Consider the following 19,197-nt stretch of genomic DNA (forward strand, 5'->3'; position numbering starts at 1 on the left):
GAGTTCTCACATGCTGAGCACTTGTTGGCTGCTTTTCCTTCACTCTGCGGTCCAACTCATCCCAAACCATCTCAATTGGGTTGAGGTCGGGGGATTGTGGCGGCCACGCCATCTGATGCAGCACTCCGTCACTCTCCTTAGCCCTTACACAGCCTGGAGGGGTGTTGGGTCATTGTCCTGCTGTAAAGAAAAATGATAGTCCCACTAAACACAAACCAGATGGGATGGCATATCTCTGCAGAATGCTTTGGTGTGCCTTGAATTCTAAGTAAATCACTGACAGTGTCACCAGCAAAGCACCCCCACACCATCAAACCTCCATGCTTCACGGTGGGAACCACCCATGCGGAGATCATCCTTTCACCTTCTCTGCAGCTCACAAAGACAGGGGTTTGAACCAAAAATCTCAAAGGACATATTTCCACTGGTCTAATGAAGAAGGAAATTAATTTCACAAATTAACTTTAAACAAAGCACACCTGTTAATTGAAATGCATTCCAGGTGACTACCTCATGAAGCTGGTTGAGAGAATGCCAAGCGTGTGCAAAGCTGTCATCAAGGCGAAAGGTGGCTACTTTTTGAAGAATCTCAAATATTAAATATTTTGTTTTAACACTTTTTTGGTTACTACATGATTCCATATGTGTTATTTCATAGTTTTGATGTCTTCACTATTATTCTACAATGTAGAAAATAGTACAAATAAAGAACCCTGAAATGAGTAGCTGTGTCCAAACTTTTGACTGGTACTGTAGGTGTGCACCTCTGTTATCAAATCAATACTGAAACAGTTTGCAATTTACCTATTCAGCCATAAGATGGCAGCAGTGTTTTATGTACCCCATCACTTTAACATCTCCACTGATAACCATGCTCTTCTTAGTCGATTATATTGTTGTTTACGATGGTCCCCTGAGCGTTCACGGCCATTGATGTTGTTCAAACCTCCATTATGCTGACAGGTAAATAACAGCCAGACTCAACAGCTGTCAAACACGGGGTCAGCTGTCAAACACGGGGTCAGCTGTCAAACACGGGGTCAGCTGTCAAACACGGGGTCAGCTGTCAAACACGGGGTCAGCTGTCAAACACGGGGTCAGCTGTCAAACACGGGGTCAGCTGTCAAACACGGGGTCAGCTCATGGTCTCTTCATCACCCATTCAGTAGGAAAGCTGCTCCCAGCTCTCTTTTCTTCTCTCTCAGTCATTTCTCTTTTCTCACTTTTTTTTTATTTTTCTCTCGCTGTTTTTCCTTTCTCTCCCTCATCCCATTTTATGTGTCTGCCGGTCAATGTCAGTACAGTAGACAGTGTGATTTCCCCCCTCTTGTAATGTTTACTAACTACACTGCTGATTTTCACTGGGGGGAGGAACATAAATACATATACTACTTAACTAAAACAATAATTGTCTGCCTCCCGGTTCAGCTGTCAGCAATTTGATCACTAAATGTATCAGGACATAGTAAACATTACAAACTACACTGCAGATTTTTCCTGGGGGAGGAACAGGGCGTATAGATAGTGGGGGGGTCACAATCTCACCATTTCAAGGATGTGATAGTAGTCTCCCAGCTGGAAGGGAGTCAGGATAGATGCTGGCCTTGGTGACATGATGAAGTTGTTTTCCCTCGGCTCCGACTTACTGTTGATTGAGCCTTTCATTCCCACATAGTCTCCTGCTAGTCTGCTCTAATGCTAGCTGACACTGAGCAGCTTTGATAGTCCACAGTTCTGCAGAGATTCTATAAAGCAGAGGGAGCACCACCCTATCCACGCTATCATCCAGAAGGCGAGGTCAGTACAGGTGCATCAAAGCCGGGACCGAGAAGCTATTTTTCAGTCTCTATCTCAAGGCCTTCAGACTGTTAAATAGCCATCACTAGCTGGCTACCACCCGGTTACTCAACCCTGCGCCTTGGAGGCTGCTGCCCTATAGACATAGACATGGAATCACTGGTCACTTTAAATGTTTACATACTACTTTACTCATTTTATATGTATATACTGTGTCCCATTCTACCGTATTTTAGTCATTGCCACTCTGACATTGCTCATCCTAATATATTTATATATTTCTTAATTCAATTATTTTACTTGTGTGTGTATTGTTAGATATTACTGCACTGTTGGAGCTAGGAACACAAGCATTTTGCTACACCCACAATAACATCTGCTAAATATGTCTGTGACCAATCAAATTTGATTTGATTTGAAAACCATGTTGGAGAAGATTGAGAGATTTCTCTCTGCATCTCTCTCTCGTTGATTTGGGGGCTGATAGTCTACAGTACATGTATCAAGTGTGGATCTGGCTCTAGACTCTAAAATTCCTTTTCCAATTCTCTTTTCTCTTTCCTTGGCTCCTGTCTTTCTCGTCTCACCTCCCACTCATAGACCACTGCTGTGCAGCATACAGCATAATTCATCATCAGGACAAAAGGCCTCTGAAAATATAATTAGATGCTGTCAATCTTCCTCATACCCATTCATTTAGGATTGAAGCCTGCTCATTTCCTCTAATGCATAGTGATGGTGTGTAATAAGGGGGGTAATTATTCATCATTTACTGCATGAGGTTGCAGGAAGTAGGGGTGCTGCGGGTGCAGAAACATTCAGATAAACATTTCAATTATTTTTTTTTAAGAAAAAAAAACAAGCAATGCATTGGGCCTTTATTAGTTTTGAATTAACGGACATAAAATGATCAACTATTTGCTCTAGAGTTCTACTGACGCTGCATACCCTGTTCTGTATGTCCTGAACAGACCTTGAGCTTTTCAGGTTGGCTACTTCTCTCTTGTGTTTCTAACAGAACATACCAGACACAGACAGAACATTTTGCTAGAAGGTTCTGGTAACTTTTGTTTCAGTCAGTTCTAACAGTTAGGCTAACCCGATAAACAACTCAAGGTGTCATGAAAAAATCAACGGCCTCCTCCCCAAATTGAACACCCTCCCCCCTCATAGAATTAACCAAAAAGAATGTTTACAACCACAACTAATAATAACTGTAGCAACCTTTTGTTTATAAGTGTGGATATCTACTTTGCCTCTTCAGGATGCTTTCGTGGCACAGCCGATGCCACGCAGGGCTACGGGCCAGAAGGTTGAGGGTTCGCCGACCACCACTGAAGAGCTCACTCTCACTGCATGTTTATTACACTACAATCAGAGCCAGTTGCAGACTGATCAGCTAGGGGGAAATCAGATGTTCTACATTTTGATGCCATATTTATAGTTGTCTAAAATATATGGAACAAATGTTTCTGAGTCAATGCACCACAAAACCAATAAACAAAGCATGTTAACTTCGGGCACTTCAATATCATGGTTTGTGTTTTCAACACCACAATAAGTCGTCTGTCAATCTGGACTAACAGAAAAGACATCACTCCCTACCTTGTAGGCTTACCCAGTATAGAAGGCTTGGCTTGACAATCTCTGAATGTCATTAAACGTTCTGGTCTTTTGTAACAGATGTCTCTTTCCATTAATCAATTGGCCGCTGCACAGTTTGGATTGATTGATTTTTATTTTATTTGTCAGTTTAAAAAAAAAATACATTTTTTTAAGTGACTGGGATTGCACAATAAAGTCTGGGACTTATTTCCATTGTGATTCCTATTTGTTTTACATAAATACAAATACAATTACATAGATACAGATAGAGACAAAAAATGCTCAACCTCCAGATGAGTATTTGGGGGAATTTAAGTACAATTCTTACAAGCTTTTTTGGTTGGAATCCTGTTCTTAACCATGATGTGCAGCACAATCAAAGTGACAGTGGACGAGCACACTGGCTTGGTGTGTCTATAGCTAGGTTTCCATCCAGTTGGCGACAGATTTTAATGTGGATATTCTAAAATCTTCATGAAGACAATATGCCATTTCAGAGTGTACTTTAGGAAGAGTTGTCGCCGGACAATATGACAGGGAAGATTTTAATTGACCAGAGACATTAGAGAAATGTTATGGGCATCCATATGCATTCAGATCCAACCTGGTGTAGCCAGCTTTATTAATAAAAGATGGATGTTGGCCAAATGAGCCACATTTACGTGTCCTTAAACAGCCTCTAACAAATGATAAGAACACTAATTCCTTGTGTTTCAATGTGTAATATATGCTAAACTGTTTAGCCTATTTTAATATTTTAATTTTTTGGTTACTTTCCTCAAACAATAATTGTTCACCTCACGGTTCAACTGTCAGTGATTTGATCACTAAATGTATCAGGACATTACATGCCAGGGCCTATAGGTTTAGGTGTCCACCACAGGAGGTTGGTGGCACCTTAATTGGGGAGGACAGGCTCATGGTAATGGCTGGAGTGGAATAGTATCAAATCCATCAAACACATGGTTTACAGGTTCCATTCCATTTACTCTGTTCCAGACATTATAATGAGCTGTTCTCCCCTCAGCAGCCGCCACTGGTGTATACTGTGTGATATTCCTATGTTTTTATATATATAGAGAGAGAGAGAGATGCCACCAGCATAAAGAAATGTCTTTATGTCAGACGGCTACTAAGTCTGCTATGGGCGGCAGCGTAGCCTAGTGGTTAGAGCGTTAGACTAGTAACGGTTGCAAGTTCAAATCCCTGAGCAAACAAGGTCCAAATCTGTCGTTCTGCCCCTGAAACCCACTGTTTCTAGGCCGTCGTTGAAAATAAGAATTTGTTCTTAACTGACTTGCCTAGTTAAATAAAATATAGATAAAGACATACAGAAGGAGGGTAATTGGCTAATTTTCTATCTGACTATTTTGTATAAAGATAACCATTATTGTTAGATAGGAGTAACTCTGTTAGGTCTGAAACAGTCTTCCTCAGCTCAAGTTAATCTGTCAATCAGTTGAACACCGGTGTGCACTGCCTTCTTATCATAAGCATACAGTAGCCAAAGCCTAATAATAGCCATACCAAACCTTCACAAATGTTTCTTAACTTTTTTAGGATATAACAAAAGTAGGCCAAGACATTGTTTATCGGGAAAATATGAGCAGAAGAGCCAATGTAAACTAGGGAAAAAACGCACTACCCTCCCTTGTGCCCCCCAAAAAACACGCAACCCTCCTCAAAGCCAAAAAAATAAGTTCGACAACCCTCCCTTATTTTGGACCAGCCCCCTCCCCCACAGTACATTTTCATCTGGTCGTTACCTCTCACTACCTGTGAAGATTTCTTTGGGGGATTTCAATGAATCTGCACACTGGAGTGAAGTTTTATATTTTTTTTAAAGATAAAAATACTCAATGGCTCACGCAGAACCGACTTCTTGACCACATGTTGAATGAGTTCGTCTCAGATGGGGTGCGTTTTTAAGACATTTCAGATAATTAGCAGACGCGCTTATCGATAGCGATTAGAAAGTGCGCTCATTTTTGTACTGGTCCCACGTGGGAAACGAACCCACAACTCCGGCTTTGCAAACGCCATGCTCTATCAAGTGAGCCACACCGGACATTTGCTCTTTCATGGCACCCGCACCAACAGTCACGCAATAAATGTCTCCCGCGCTCTTTCCCTAAAAAAAAACGGTTGTCAGTAAGGGGATGTTTGGACCTGCAGCCTGATGTAAACTAAGCTGTCATTCATTTTTCCATCGACTTCTACACGGGCATTTGACTAATGTTTATGAATGTACTTTAGGCCCCCATAGGGCATTGTTCATTTTATGATTTGTTTTCTTCAATCCCAGTAGCCTAATTAGCGTCAACCATATAACTGTATTACATTAAGAAAACTTATATAGACCTAAATAGTACATTTGCTTGAACATGACTTGTAATGACCAGGTAGATGAACCACCACCACCATTAGCCTACTAATCACAATTTAAGCTCATTTTCATCGAGCCTAGTTGCCTACATCACGTTCCGAGATGCAGTCTCGTGCGCAACCCGAGAGATCAAAAGGGACAAGTGAACCAGTTGCTTTGCTAGAATAACTCAAGGGACAAATAGTCAATCGGAGTGGGTGAGTATTTATAGTCTTGTGCATTAATGAGGCTCCGTCTCTGGGCTCTCTGACTCAGAGCGCGCGGAGAATGGGCACCTCACAGCCCTGGGTACGGTTGGAGTGCATAAAAACAGACCGGACAACTTTTACCTTTCAACCGACAGATTCGGCGATGGCACCTCGTGCATTCGGCGCTGGGAAAGCCTAACAGGTAGGACTGTCTGTTTTTGGCGCACACATAATAAAGGTTTAGATTCATGTTGGGGTTGTTATGGTCACCTGCCAAGTCTTGTTCTGATGCTTAAACGTTTTACATACAGGATTGTTTTTGTGTTTGTTTATTCTAGCCCAGCCTACTTGATGCATGACTTTCAATGATTTAAAAAAACTTTATGCCGACTTTTACCAATTTTCATTGTATGTGTTCAATTTGGGTATGCATGTTGGCTTGATATACTCCCCACACGTGATTGTGGTTTAGGTATCAGGGACTGACCCCTATTCAACGTCTTTTCCACGTTGGTTCTACGTAATTGCCTTGAAATTAAGTGGAAACAACGTTTATTCAACAAGTGTGTGCCCAGTGGTTCACGAGAGGCGTATCGAAGGTGTCGTCTGCCTTTCACCAAAAATGGAACAGATTTTCTCATTCACAAAAATTGAAGGAAAGGCAGCGTGACAACATTTCAATTGACATAATATGTATATTAACTATAACATGTTTTAATGAATTTCTCAGAGGTGTGCATATTTCTAACAGGCATGAGGATGTCTTAATAAACAACAGGAAAAATTGTTCAGAGAAACATAAATTATTTCAAGAACTGCAGGTGGGAGATAGCATCCCCAAATTGATTTGTACAGTCAAACTGATTTGATAATTGAACATTTCCGGTGATACTGACTGATTAGGAGTCAATCATTGTGATATAGGCTATCAGAATAATGTGTAATGCCTTTATTTTTGATAACCAGATTACATATGTCTATTAGCAATGTATTCTTGGATAAATGCTTTTGATGCCTACTGCTCTGTAAGTCCAGTCATTCTTCTCAGGTCAAAACCTTTATGTAAACCTGTGATTGCAGTGTGTGTGGGCCGTCTGATGGAGGTTGGTGTTATTGCTACATGTCCAAGTACATTGGCACCTTAACCTGAGACAACAACAGGACAAACATGCACTTTTCTGTTCCCAAGCGTGTATGTGTGCGCTTGTGTGTGTGCGTGAATCCATGGGTGTGTGTGCATGTGTGTGAAAGAGACACACAATCTGCCAAAATATGTCTTTCTTTTTCTCTGTCTCGAACACGCGCAGACCCACGCTGCATTGCTGTATTTTCGTTCCACATTTCCCATGATAGAGGTGTTTATTATCAGAGAACAGGAAGTGTGCAGCCCCAATCACCATGAGCACTCTGAGTCACCATGTCTACATGCTGATGGAAGACCTCCCTCCCGGTAGACTCTGGTTGGGTCTGTTCAATCTCAGTACATTATCAGGAACTAGACCATAGACATAATTAAGTGATAAGGCGGTGTTTGGAGGATATATTTGCATGGGTCTTGTTAGGCTCAAGACGAAGTCGAGGGCTCGCAAACCGTGCCAATATATCCTCCAAACACCTGCTTTATTACAGCTGTAGAGAGTAGCATACGCAAATATGAGTCTGGAACAGCAAGGCTAGTATGGTGGGAATGGGGAGTAATGGGAGCTCTGTGGGACAACAAAACTTGAGGAGAAGAGGGAAGGGAAGAGGAGGGGAGGGGAAGTGAAAGAAGAAGAGGAGAGGAGGAAATAATACGAGGGGAGAGGAGGAAACAATACGAGGGGAGAGGAGGAAACAATACGAGGGGAGAGGAGGTAAGAATACGAGGGGAGAGGAGGTAATAATACGAGGGGAGAGGAGGAAACAATACGAGGGGAGAGGAGGAAATAATACGAGGGGAGAGGAGGAAACAATACGAGGGAAGAGGAGGTAACAATACGAGGGGAGAGGAGGTAATAATACGAGGGGAGAGGAGGTAACAATACGAGGGGAGAGGAGGAAACAATACGAGGGGAGAGGAGGTAATAATACGAGGGGAGAGAGGGAAATAATACGAGGGGAGAGGAGGAAATAATACGAGGGGAGAGGAGGTAACAATACGAGGGGAGAGGAGGTAACAATACGAGGGGAGAGGAGGAAACAATACGAGGGGAGAGAGGAAATAATACGAGGGGAGAGGAGGAAACAATACGAGGGGAGAGGAGGTAACAATACGAGGGGAGAGGAGGTAATAATACGAGGGGAGGAGGGAAATAATACGAGGGGGGAGAGGAGGGAGGGAAGAGGAGGTAACAATACGAGGGGAGAGGAGGAAAGAATACGAGGGGAGAGGAGGAAACAATACGAGGGAAGAGGAGGGAGGGAGAGGAGGTAAGAATACGAGGGGAGAGGAGGAAACAATACGAGGGGAGAGGAGGTAATAATACGAGGGGAGAGGAGGAAACAATACGAGGGGAGAGAGGGAAATAATACGAGGGGAGAGGAGGAAACAATACGAGGGAAGAGGAGGTAACAATACGAGGGGAGAGGAGGTAACAATACGAGGGGAGAGGAGGAAATAATACGAGGGGAGAGGAGGAAATAATACGAGGGGAGAGGAGGAAACAATACGAGGGGAGAGGAGGTAACAATACGAGGGGAGAGGAGGAAACAATACGAGGGGAGAGAGGGAAATAATACGAGGGGAGAGGAGGAAACAATACGAGGGAAGAGGAGGTAACAATACGAGGGGAGAGGAGGTAACAATACGAGGGGAGAGGAGGAAACAATACGAGGGGAGAGGAGGTAACAATACGAGGGGAGAGGAGGAAACAATACGAGGGGAGAGGAGGAAACAATACGAGGGAAGAGGAGGTAACAATACGAGGGGAGAGGAGGAAACAATACGAGGGGAGAGAGGGAAATAATACGAGGGGAGAGGAGGAAACAATACGAGGGAAGAGGAGGTAACAATACGAGGGGAGAGGAGGAAATAATACGAGGGGAGAGGAGGAAATAATACGAGGGGAGAGGAGGAAACAATACGAGGGGAGAGGAGGTAACAATACGAGGGGAGAGGAGGTAATAATACGAGGGGAGAGAGGGAAATAATACGAGGGGAGAGGAGGAAACAATACGAGGGGAGAGGAGGAAACAATACGAGGGGAGAGGAGGAAATAATACGAGGGGAGAGGAGGAAACAATACGAGGGAAGAGGAGGTAACAATACGAGGGGAGAGGAGGTAACAATACGAGGGGAGAGGAGGAAACAATACGAGGGGAGAGGAGGTAACAATACGAGGGGAGAGGAGGAAACAATACGAGGGAAGAGGAGGTAACAATACGAGGGGAGAGAGGGAAATAATACGAGGGGAGAGGAGGAAACAATACGAGGGGAGAGGAGGAAATAATACGAGGGGAGAGGAGGTAAGAATACGAGGGGAGAGGAGGTAACAATACGAGGGAAGAGGAGGAAACAATACGAGGGAAGAGGAGGTAACAATACGAGGGGAGAGGAGGAAACAATACGAGGGGAGAGAGGGAAATAATACGAGGGGAGAGGAGGAAACAATACGAGGGGAGAGGAGGTAACAATACGAGGGGAGAGGAGGAAACAATACGAGGGGAGAGGAGGAAACAATACGAGGGGAGAGGAGGAAACAATACGAGGGGAGAGGAGGAAACAATACGAGGGAGAGAGAGGAAACAATACGAGGGGAGAGGAGGAAATAATACGAGGGGAGAGGAGGAAACAATACGAGGGGAGAGAGGGAAATAATACGAGGGGAGAGGAGGTAACAATACGAGGGGAGAGAGGAAATAATACGAGGGAAGAGGAGGAAACAATACGAGGGAAGAGGAGGGAGGGGAGAGGAGGAAACAATACGAGGGGAGAGAGGAAATAATACGAGGGGAGAGGAGGTAACAATACGAGGGAGAGGAGGTAACAATACGAGGAGAGGAGGGAAATAATACGAGGGAAGAGGAGGAAACAATACGAGGGAAGAGGAGGTAACAATACGAGGGGAGAGGAGGAAACAATACGAGGGGAGAGAGGAAATAATACGAGGGGAGAGGAGGTAACACGAGGAGAGAGGGAAATAATACGAGGGAGAGGAGGAAACAATACGAGGGGAGGAGGAAACAATACGAGGGAGAGGAGGTAATACGAGGGGAGAGGAGGTAACAATACGAGGGAAGAGGAGGTAACAATACGAGGAGAGGAGGAAACAATACGAGGGGAGAGGAGGAAACAATACGAGGGGAGAGGAGGAAATAATACGAGGGGAGAGGAGGAAACAATACGAGGGAAGAGGAGGTAACAATACGAGGGGAGAGGAGGAAATAATATGAGGGGAGAGGAGGAAACAATACGAGGGGAGAGGGAAATAATACGAGGGGAGAGGAAACAATACGAGGGGAGAGGAGGAAACAATACGAGGGGAGAGGAGGTAACAATACGAGGGGAGAGGAGGAAATAATACGAGGGGAGAGGAGGAAACAATACGAGGGAAGAGGAGGTAACAATACGAGGGGAGAGGAGGAAATAATACGAGGGGAGAGGAGGTAATAATACGAGGGGAGAGGAGGAAACAATACGAGGGAAGAGGAGGTAACAATACGAGGGGAGAGGAGGAAACAATACGAGGGAAGAGGAGGAAACAATACGAGGGGAGAGGAGGTAACAATACGAGGGGAGAGAGGGAAACAATACGAGGGGAGAGGAGGTAATAATACGAGGGGAGAGGAGGTAAGAATACGAGGGGAGAGAGGAAACAATACGAGGGGAGAGGAGGAAACAATACGAGGGGAGAGGAGGAAACAATACGAGGGGAGAGGAGGTAACAATACGAGGGAAGAGGAGGTAAGAATACGAGGGGAGAGGAGGAAACAATACGAGGGAAGAGGAGGTAACAATACAAGGGGAGAGGAGGAAACAATACGAGGGGAGAGGAGGAAATAATACGAGGGGAGAGGAGGAAACAATACGAGGGGAGAGGAGGAAATAATACGAGGGGAGAGGAGGAAACAATACGAGGGGAGAGAGGGAAATAATACGAGGGGAGAGGAGGAAACAATACGAGGGAAGAGGAGGTAACAATACGAGGGGAGAGGAGGAAATAATACGAGGGGAGAGGAGGTAACAATACGAGGGGAGAGGAGGAAATAATACGAGGGGAGAGGAGGAAATAATACGAGGGGAGAGGAGGAAACAATACGAGGGGAGAGAGGGAAATAATACGAGGGGAGAGAGGAAATAATACGAGGGGAGAGGAGGAAACAATACGAGGGGAGAGGAGGAAACAATACGAGGGGAGAGAGGGAAATAATACGAGGGGAGAGGAGGAAACAATACGAGGGGAGAGGAGGAAATAATACGAGGGGAGAGGAGGAAACAATACGAGGGGAGAGGAGGAAACAATACGAGGGGAGAGGAGGAAACAATACGAGGGGAGAGGAGGAAATAATACGAGGGGAGAGGAGGAAACAATACGAGGGGAGAGGAGGAAACAATACGAGGGGAGAGGAGGAAACAATACGAGGGGAGAGGAGGAAACAATACGAGGGGAGAGGAGGAAACAATACGAGGGGAGAGGAGGACGAGGGGAGAGGAGGAAACAATACGAGGGGAGAGAGGGAAATAATACGAGGGGAGAGGAGGAAACAATACGAGGGGAGAGGAGGAAACAATACGAGGGGAGAGGAGGAAACAATACGAGGGGAGAGGAGGAAACAATACGAGGGGAGAGAGGGAAATAATACGAGGGGAGAGGAGGAAACAATACGAGGGGAGAGGAGGAAACAATACGAGGGGAGAGAGGGAAATAATACGAGGGGAGAGAGGGAAACAATACGAGGGAAGAGGAGGTAACAATACGAGGGGAGAGGAGGAAACAATACGAGGGGAGAGAGGGAAATAATACGAGGGGAGAGGAGGAAACAATACGAGGGGAGAGGAGGAAACAATACGAGGGGAGAGGAGGAAACAATACGAGGGAAGAGGAGGTAACAATACGAGGGGAGAGGAGGAAACAATACGAGGGGAGAGAGGGAAATAATACGAGGGGAGAGGAGGAAACAATACGAGGGGAGAGGAGGAAACAATACGAGGGGAGAGGAGGAAACAATACGAGGGGAGAGGAGGTAACAATACGAGGGGAGAGGAGGAAATAATACGAGGGGAGAGGAGGAAATAATACGAGGGGAGAGGAGGAAACAATACGAGGGGAGAGGAGGAAACAATACGAGGGGAGAGGAGGTAATAATACGAGGGGAGAGGAGGAAACAATACGAGGGGAGAGGAGGAAACAATACGAGGGGAGAGGAGGTAATAATACGAGGGGAGAGGAGGAAACAATACGAGGGGAGAGGAGGAAACAATACGAGGGGAGAGGAGGAGAGGGGAGAGGAAACAATACGAGGGGAGAGGAGGAAACAATACGAGGGGAGAGGAGGTAATAATACGAGGGGAGAGGAGGAAATAATACGAGGGGAGAGGAGGAAACAATACGAGGGGAGAGGAGGAAACAATACGAGGGGAGAGGAAACAATACGAGGGGAGAGGAGGAAATAATACGAGGGGAGAGGAGGAAACAATACGAGGGGAGAGGAGGAAACAATACGAGGGGAGAGGAGGAAACAATACGAGGGGAGAGGAGGTAATAATACGAGGGGAGAGGAGGAAACAATACGAGGGGAGAGGAGGTAATAATACGAGGGGAGAGGAGGAAACAATACGAGGGGAGAGGAGGAAACAATACGAGGGGAGAGGAGGTAACAATACGAGGGGAGAGGAGGAAACAATACGAGGGGAGAGGAGGTAATAATACGAGGGGAGAGGAGGTAACAATACGAGGGGAGAGGAGGAAACAATACGAGGGGAGAGAGGGAAATAATACGAGGGGAGAGGAGGAAACAATACGAGGGAAGAGGAGGAAACAATACGAGGGGAGAGGAGGAAATAATACGAGGGGAGAGGAGGACGAGGGAAGAGGAGGTAACAATACGAGGGAGAGGAGGAAATAATACGAGGGGAGAGGAGGAAATAATACGAGGGGGAGAGGAGGTAATAATACGAGGGGAGAGAGGAAACAATACGAGGGGAGAGGAGGTAATAATACGAGGGGAGAGAGGAAATAATACGAGGGGAGAGGAGGAAACAATACGAGGGGAGAGGAGGTAACAATACGAGGGGAGAGGAGGAAACAATACGAGGGGAGAGGAGGAAACAATACGAGGGGAGAGGAGGAAACAATACGAGGGGAGAGGAGGAAATAATACGAGGGGAGAGGAGGAAATAATACGAGGGGAGAGAGGGAAACAATACGAGGGGAGAGGAGGAAACAATACGAGGGGAGAGAGGGAAACAATACGAGGGGAGAGGAGGAAATAATACGAGGGGAGAGGAGGAAATAATACGAGGGGAGAGGAGGAAACAATACGAGGGGAGAGGAGGAAACAATACGAGGGGAGAGAGGGAAACAATACGAGGGGAGAGGAGGAAACAATACGAGGGGAGAGGAGGTAATAATACGAGGGGAGAGGAGGAAACAATACGAGGGGAGAGGAGGAAACAATACGAGGGAAGAGGAGGTAACAATACGAGGGGAGAGGAGGTAACAATACGAGGGGAGAGGAGGAAACAATACGAGGGGAGGAAACATTACGAGGGGAGAGGAGGAAACAATACGAGGGGAGAGGAGGTAAGAATACGAGGGGAGAGGAGGAAACAATACGAGGGAAGAGGAGGATAAGAGGGGAGAGGAAACAATACGAGGGGAGAGTAGGACGAGGAGGAAACATTACGAGGGGAGAGGAGGAAACAATACGAGGGGAGAGGAGGTAAGAATAAGAGGGGAGGGAAGACTACAAGGGGAGGGGAGAGTGGAGGAAAGAATACGAGGGGAGAGGAGGAAACAATACGAGGGGAGAGGAGGAAACAATACGAGGGGAGAGGAGGTAAGAATACGAGGGGAGAGGAGGAAACAATACGAGGGAAGAGGAGGTAACAATAAGAGGGGAGAGGAGGTAACAATACGAGGGGAGAGGAGGAAACAATACGAGGGGAGAGTAGGAAACAATACGAGGGGAGAGGAGGTAAGAATACGAGGGGAGGGAAGACTACAAGGGGAGGGAAAAGTTGTGGAGGAAAGAATACAAGGGAGGGGAGGAAAGAATACAAGGTTAGAGGGGGGGAGGAAGGAATACGAGGGGAGAGGAGGGAAGAACATGAGGGGAGAGGAGGGAGGAATATGAGGGGAAAGGAGAAAGGAATATGAGGGAAGAGGAGGGTTGAAGGGGCATCACCAGGAAGGAGACAAGTTGTAAGTTTCCAACTTCCAATCCACTCTCTTTCTTCTGCCCTTGTGCACACCCCCTGCTGATCTGAAAGGTCTGGATAGGTTAAATGAATATAGCTGAAAGGTTTTTATAGGTTAACTTAATCTACCTACCACTGGGCCAGGTACAACAAAGGTACTTCATGCTTGGAATGTGTATTTGGACTGCACAGTTGTAGGCATTACCATTTTGCTGAGAGAGAGAGAGTGAGAGAGAGAGACACACCGCCATCTAGGGAGTGATTAGCTCTCTCTGATGGCGAGGATTTACCGTAACAGGCCAAAGGCAATAAGACATGACTGTTGGGGATGATTGGGAAATCATCTTTTTTTTAAATTAAAAAGTGAATAGTTTCAATAAAATGAGATTGATGATGGTGCCAACCAACTATGTGTCTGCTGCAGTGGTCCAGCAGAAAACAATAACTTAACCTCTTAACCTCTACCAGCCTTCATCAAATACACATCTCTGACATTAAGCTGTTAAACTGCTGGAAATATAAAGTGAATAACAACAGTAACGTTTTACTGTAAAGACTGAGAAGTCATTTATTTTGTCATTAAGACGATAAGATTTCTTTCTCCTGGGAGTCTGAGATTACGTTCCTCTGACCATGGCCTGTCATTCTCTGGAGGATATTGTGTTTTGTGTTTGCTGCAATAGCCTCATTGTGTAGGTGACACTATCATATGTGATGGCTTTATATCAGATGTGAGAGAGGGATAGTGTGTTCTGAATGGGGAATGGTTGCCATATATTTGTGCAGGGTGGCATTTTTTGAGATGGAGGCAGCTCTGCAGAGTGGGCACAAAGTTATAAAATCTAATTTTAAACCAGACCCTAATCACACTGCTAACCCTAATGCCTAACCTTAAATTAAGCACATATTTACGATATAGCCAATTTTGGCTTTGTAGCTGGCCTATTTAGTGGAAATCGCTCAGTTCTGCCTCCAGGACAAGACTTAAGACAACAAACGTCAACCTTACGTGTATTCAATATCGTATATACACTCAGTGACCACTTTACCAGGTACACTCCTTTGCCTCCAGAACAGCCTGAATTCTTCAGGGCATGGAAAAGTTGCTCAATTGGTATCAAGGGACCTAATGTGTGCCAGGAAACATTCCCCACACCATCACTCCACTGCCAACAGCCTGTACCGTTGACACCAGGTAAGATGGGGCCAAGGACTCATGCTGCTTACGCCAAATCCTGACTCAGCATGACGCAGCAGGAACTAGGATTCCTTGGACCAGGTGATGTTTTTCCATTCCTCAATTGTCCAGTGTTGGGGATCTTGTGCCCACTGGAGCTGCTTCTTCTTGTTTTTAGCTGATAGGAGTGGAACCCGGTGTGGTCGTCTGCTGCAGTAGGACTGATGAGTTGTGTGTTCCGAGATGCCGTTCTGCACACCACTGTTGTATTGTGCCATTATTTGTCTGTTTGTGGCTCGCCTGTTAGCTTGCATGAGTCTTTCCATTCTCCTTAAACCTCTCTCGTCAACGAGCCCACAGGACTGCTACTGGCTGGATGGTTTTTTTTGTCGCACCATTCTCAGGAAACACTAGACACTGTCATGCATGAAAAGCCCAGAAGGCCGCAGTTTCTGAGATACTGGATCTGGCACGCCTGGCACCAACGGTCATTCCACGCTCAAAGCCGCTTAGGTCACTTGTTTTGCCCATTCTAACGTTCAGTCAAACAGTAACTGAATTCCTCGATGCCTGTCTGCCTGCTTTATATAGCAAGCCACGGCCACGTCTGTAGGAACAACCCTTTTCGTGAACAGGGTGGTGTACCTAATAAACTGTTTTGCCCATCTTGATCATGGCAATGTATCCGATTAGATGGTGATGTGACTCAGAGTTTCCCTATGGGGAGGACATCTCATATGACGTGTATGGAGCTTTCTCTTAGTGGTTGTAATGGGATCAGCTCCGTCCCTGTCCCTCTCTCCCATGCAGGTCTCTCACCCAGCCCCTCTCCCATGTCACCGAGACGTCTCCATGGCAATGTTTCGCGTCACTGAACGCTTCTTCTGGAATGACTCGGAAGGGATTCGGGAAGACCTCCTCCATAGGAATTCCTCTGGTGGTTGGGAGGAGGATACAGAGTGTAACTACTACGCCATGCTGTATTCCCTGCTCATCCTGGCCATCATGTTTGGCAACGTGCTGGTGTGTCTGGCTGTGGTGCGGGAGAGGTCCCTCCAGACCACCACCAACTACCTGGTGGTGAGCCTGGCTGTAGCTGACCTGCTGGTGGCCTCACTGGTCATGCCCTGGGCTGTCTACCTGGAGGTGAGGGTCCACCTGGGTGTGGGGGGAGGGGACCAGGGATGGGGAGGCAGGGTATTTGAAGGTGCGGGTCCACCTGGGTTGTTTGGGGGAGGGAGGGAGCTGAGCATCACATAGGGTGTTTGACTGGACACCATAAGGAGAGGAAGGGTGCATGTGGATGGGTGTGATTGTGTGTGTTCCCATCTAAGACCAGGAGATCCAGCAGTCAGGCGATGCAGCTCAGAACACATCTCTGTCAGACAGTTGTTACCACATATTATAGTGCACAAAGGGAAGGCCTGTCTAAGCAGCACTATCTGCCTGGCTGAGGCGGGCTGGAACTGGGAGTGTGTAATTGTCATTGTGAAGGGTGTGAATGTGAGGGCATAATTGAACTGTGTGTGAGGTTTTTTTCTCGATCATGTTGTATTGTGGAAGGGAGAGAGACAGAGAGAGAGAATCATATATTTGATGTTGTGTGTGTTTATGAATGATGATGATTGATATTGATGATAAAGCTGTTTGATTGTGTGTCATGTGACCCTGTGTTTCCTGTCCAGGTGGTCGGAGGGGCGTGGCTCTTCAGCAGGATGTACTGTAACGTCTTTGTCACCCTGGATGTCATGATGTGTACCGCCAGCATTCTCAACCTGTGTGCTATCAGCATCGACAGGTAAGGGGCTAGTTGTGTGTCTGTGTGTGTGTCTGTGCGTTTGTTTGTGAGCGTGTGTGTAAGAGATAGTGTGTGCGTTATTTTTGGTTGTTTTGAAAGTGTGTTGAAATGGACATATACAGTAGGAGTGAGGTGTGTGTGCCTTAAATATTTGATTTTAAACACTCTCACGAGAAACATTGCATTCATAAATGTTTGCTGGCTCGGATCACCTTGTTATGCTGTATGGAGGTGCCTGTACCCTCTAGGTTAGCGTGCTGTATGGAGGTGCCTGTACCCTCTAGGTTAGCGTGCTGTATGGAGGTGCCTGTACTCTCTAGGTTAGCGTGCTGTATGGAGGTGCCTGTACCCTCTAGGTTAGCGTGCTGTATGGAGGTGCCTGTACCCTCTAGGTTAGCGTGCTGTATGGAGGTGCCTGTACCCTCTAGGTTAGCGTGCTGTATGGAGGTGCCTGTACCCTCTAGGTTAGCGTGCTGTATGGAGGTGCCTGTACCCTCTAGGTTAGCGTGCTGTATGGAGGTGCCTGTACCCTCTAGGTTAGCGTGCTGTATGGAGGTGCCTGTACCCTCTAGGTTAGCGTGCTGTATGGAGGTGCCTGTACCCTCTAGGTTAGCGTGCTGTATGGAGGTGCCTGTACCCTCTAGGTTAGCGTGCTGTATGGAGGTGCCTGTACCCTCTAGGTTAGCGTGCTGTATGGAGGTGCCTGTACCCTCTAGGTTAGCGTGCTGTATGGAGGTGCCTGTACCCTCTAGGTTAGCGTGCTGTATGGAGGTGCCTGTACCTCTAGGTTAGCGTGCTGTATGGAGGTGCCTGTACCCTCTAGGTTAGCGTGCTGTATGGAGGTGCCTGTACCCTCTAGGTTAGCGTGCTGTATGGAGGTGCCTGTACCCTCTAGGTTAGCGTGCTGTATGGAGGTGCCTGTACCCTCTAGGTTAGCGTGCTGTGTGGAGGTGCCTGTACCCTCTAGGTTAGCGTGCTGTATGGAGGTGCCTGTACCCTCTAGGTTAGCGTGCTGTATGGAGGTGCCTGTACCCTCTAGGTTAGCGTGCTGAATGGAGGTGCCTGTACCCTCTAGGTTAGCGTGCTGTATGGAGGTGCCTGTACCCTCTAGGTTAGCGTGCTGTATGGAGGTGCCTGTACCCTCTAGGTTAGCGTGCTGTATGGAGGTGCCTGTACCCTCTAGGTTAGCGTGCTGTATGGAGGTGCCTGTACCCTCTGGGTTAGCGTGCAGTATGGAGGTGCCTGTACCCTCTAGGTTAGCGTGCTGTATGGAGGTGCCTGTACCCTCTAGGTTAGCGTGCTGTATGGAGGTGCCTGTACCCTCTAGGTTAGCGTGCTGTATGGAGGTGCCTGTACCCTCTAGGTTAGCGTGCGTGCCTGTACCCTCTAGGTTAGCGTGCTGTATGGAGGTGCCTGTACCCTCTAGGTTAGCGTGCTGTATGGAGGTGCCTGTACCCTCTAGGTTAGCGTGCTGTATGGAGGTGCCTGTACCCTCTAGGTTAGCGTGCTGTATGGAGGTGCCTGTACCCTCTAGGTTAGCGTGCTGTGTGGAGGTGCCTGTACCCTCTAGGTTAGCGTGCTGTATGGAGGTGCCTGTACCCTCTAGGTTAGCGTGCTGTATGGAGGTGCCTGTACCCTCTAGGTTAGCGTGCTGAATGGTGGTGCCTGTACCCTCTAGGTTAGCGTGCTGTATGGAGGTGCCTGTACTCTCTAGGTTAGCGTGCTGTATGGAGGTGCCTGTACCCTCTAGGTTAGCGTGCTGTATGGAGGTGCCTGTACCCTCTAGGTTAGCATGCTGTATGGAGGTGCCTGTACCCTCTAGGTTAGCGTGCTGTATGGAGGTGCCTGTACCCTCTAGGTTAGCGTGCTGTATGATATTGTCAAATACTTAATCGTGTACTGTTGATG

General features: G+C 46.7%; 1 protein-coding gene across 2 annotated transcripts in view; it reads left to right on the top strand.

Annotated features, from left to right (window-relative positions):
• The first annotated feature begins 5,201 nt into the window (after positions 1-5,201).
• Positions 5,202-19,197, top strand: part of LOC118382487 (D(3) dopamine receptor-like) — a 37,349-nt gene continuing 23,353 nt past the window's right edge. The window contains exons 1-4 of one of the 2 annotated variants that reach the window (XM_052502701.1): positions 5,202-5,985; positions 6,132-6,178; positions 16,302-16,637; positions 17,177-17,289. In XM_052502701.1, coding sequence (XP_052358661.1) covers positions 16,344-16,637; positions 17,177-17,289 — 407 coding nt within the window. In that variant the 5' untranslated portion in view covers positions 5,202-5,985; positions 6,132-6,178; positions 16,302-16,343. Of the gene's footprint in view, positions 6,179-16,301; positions 16,638-17,176; positions 17,290-19,197 lie in introns of both variants that reach the window. The other variant, XM_052502694.1, reaches the window with a different exon arrangement.

The sequence above is a fragment of the Oncorhynchus keta genome, chromosome 4, assembly GCF_023373465.1.
Source record: "Oncorhynchus keta strain PuntledgeMale-10-30-2019 chromosome 4, Oket_V2, whole genome shotgun sequence".
NCBI lineage: Eukaryota > Metazoa > Chordata > Actinopteri > Salmoniformes > Salmonidae > Oncorhynchus > Oncorhynchus keta.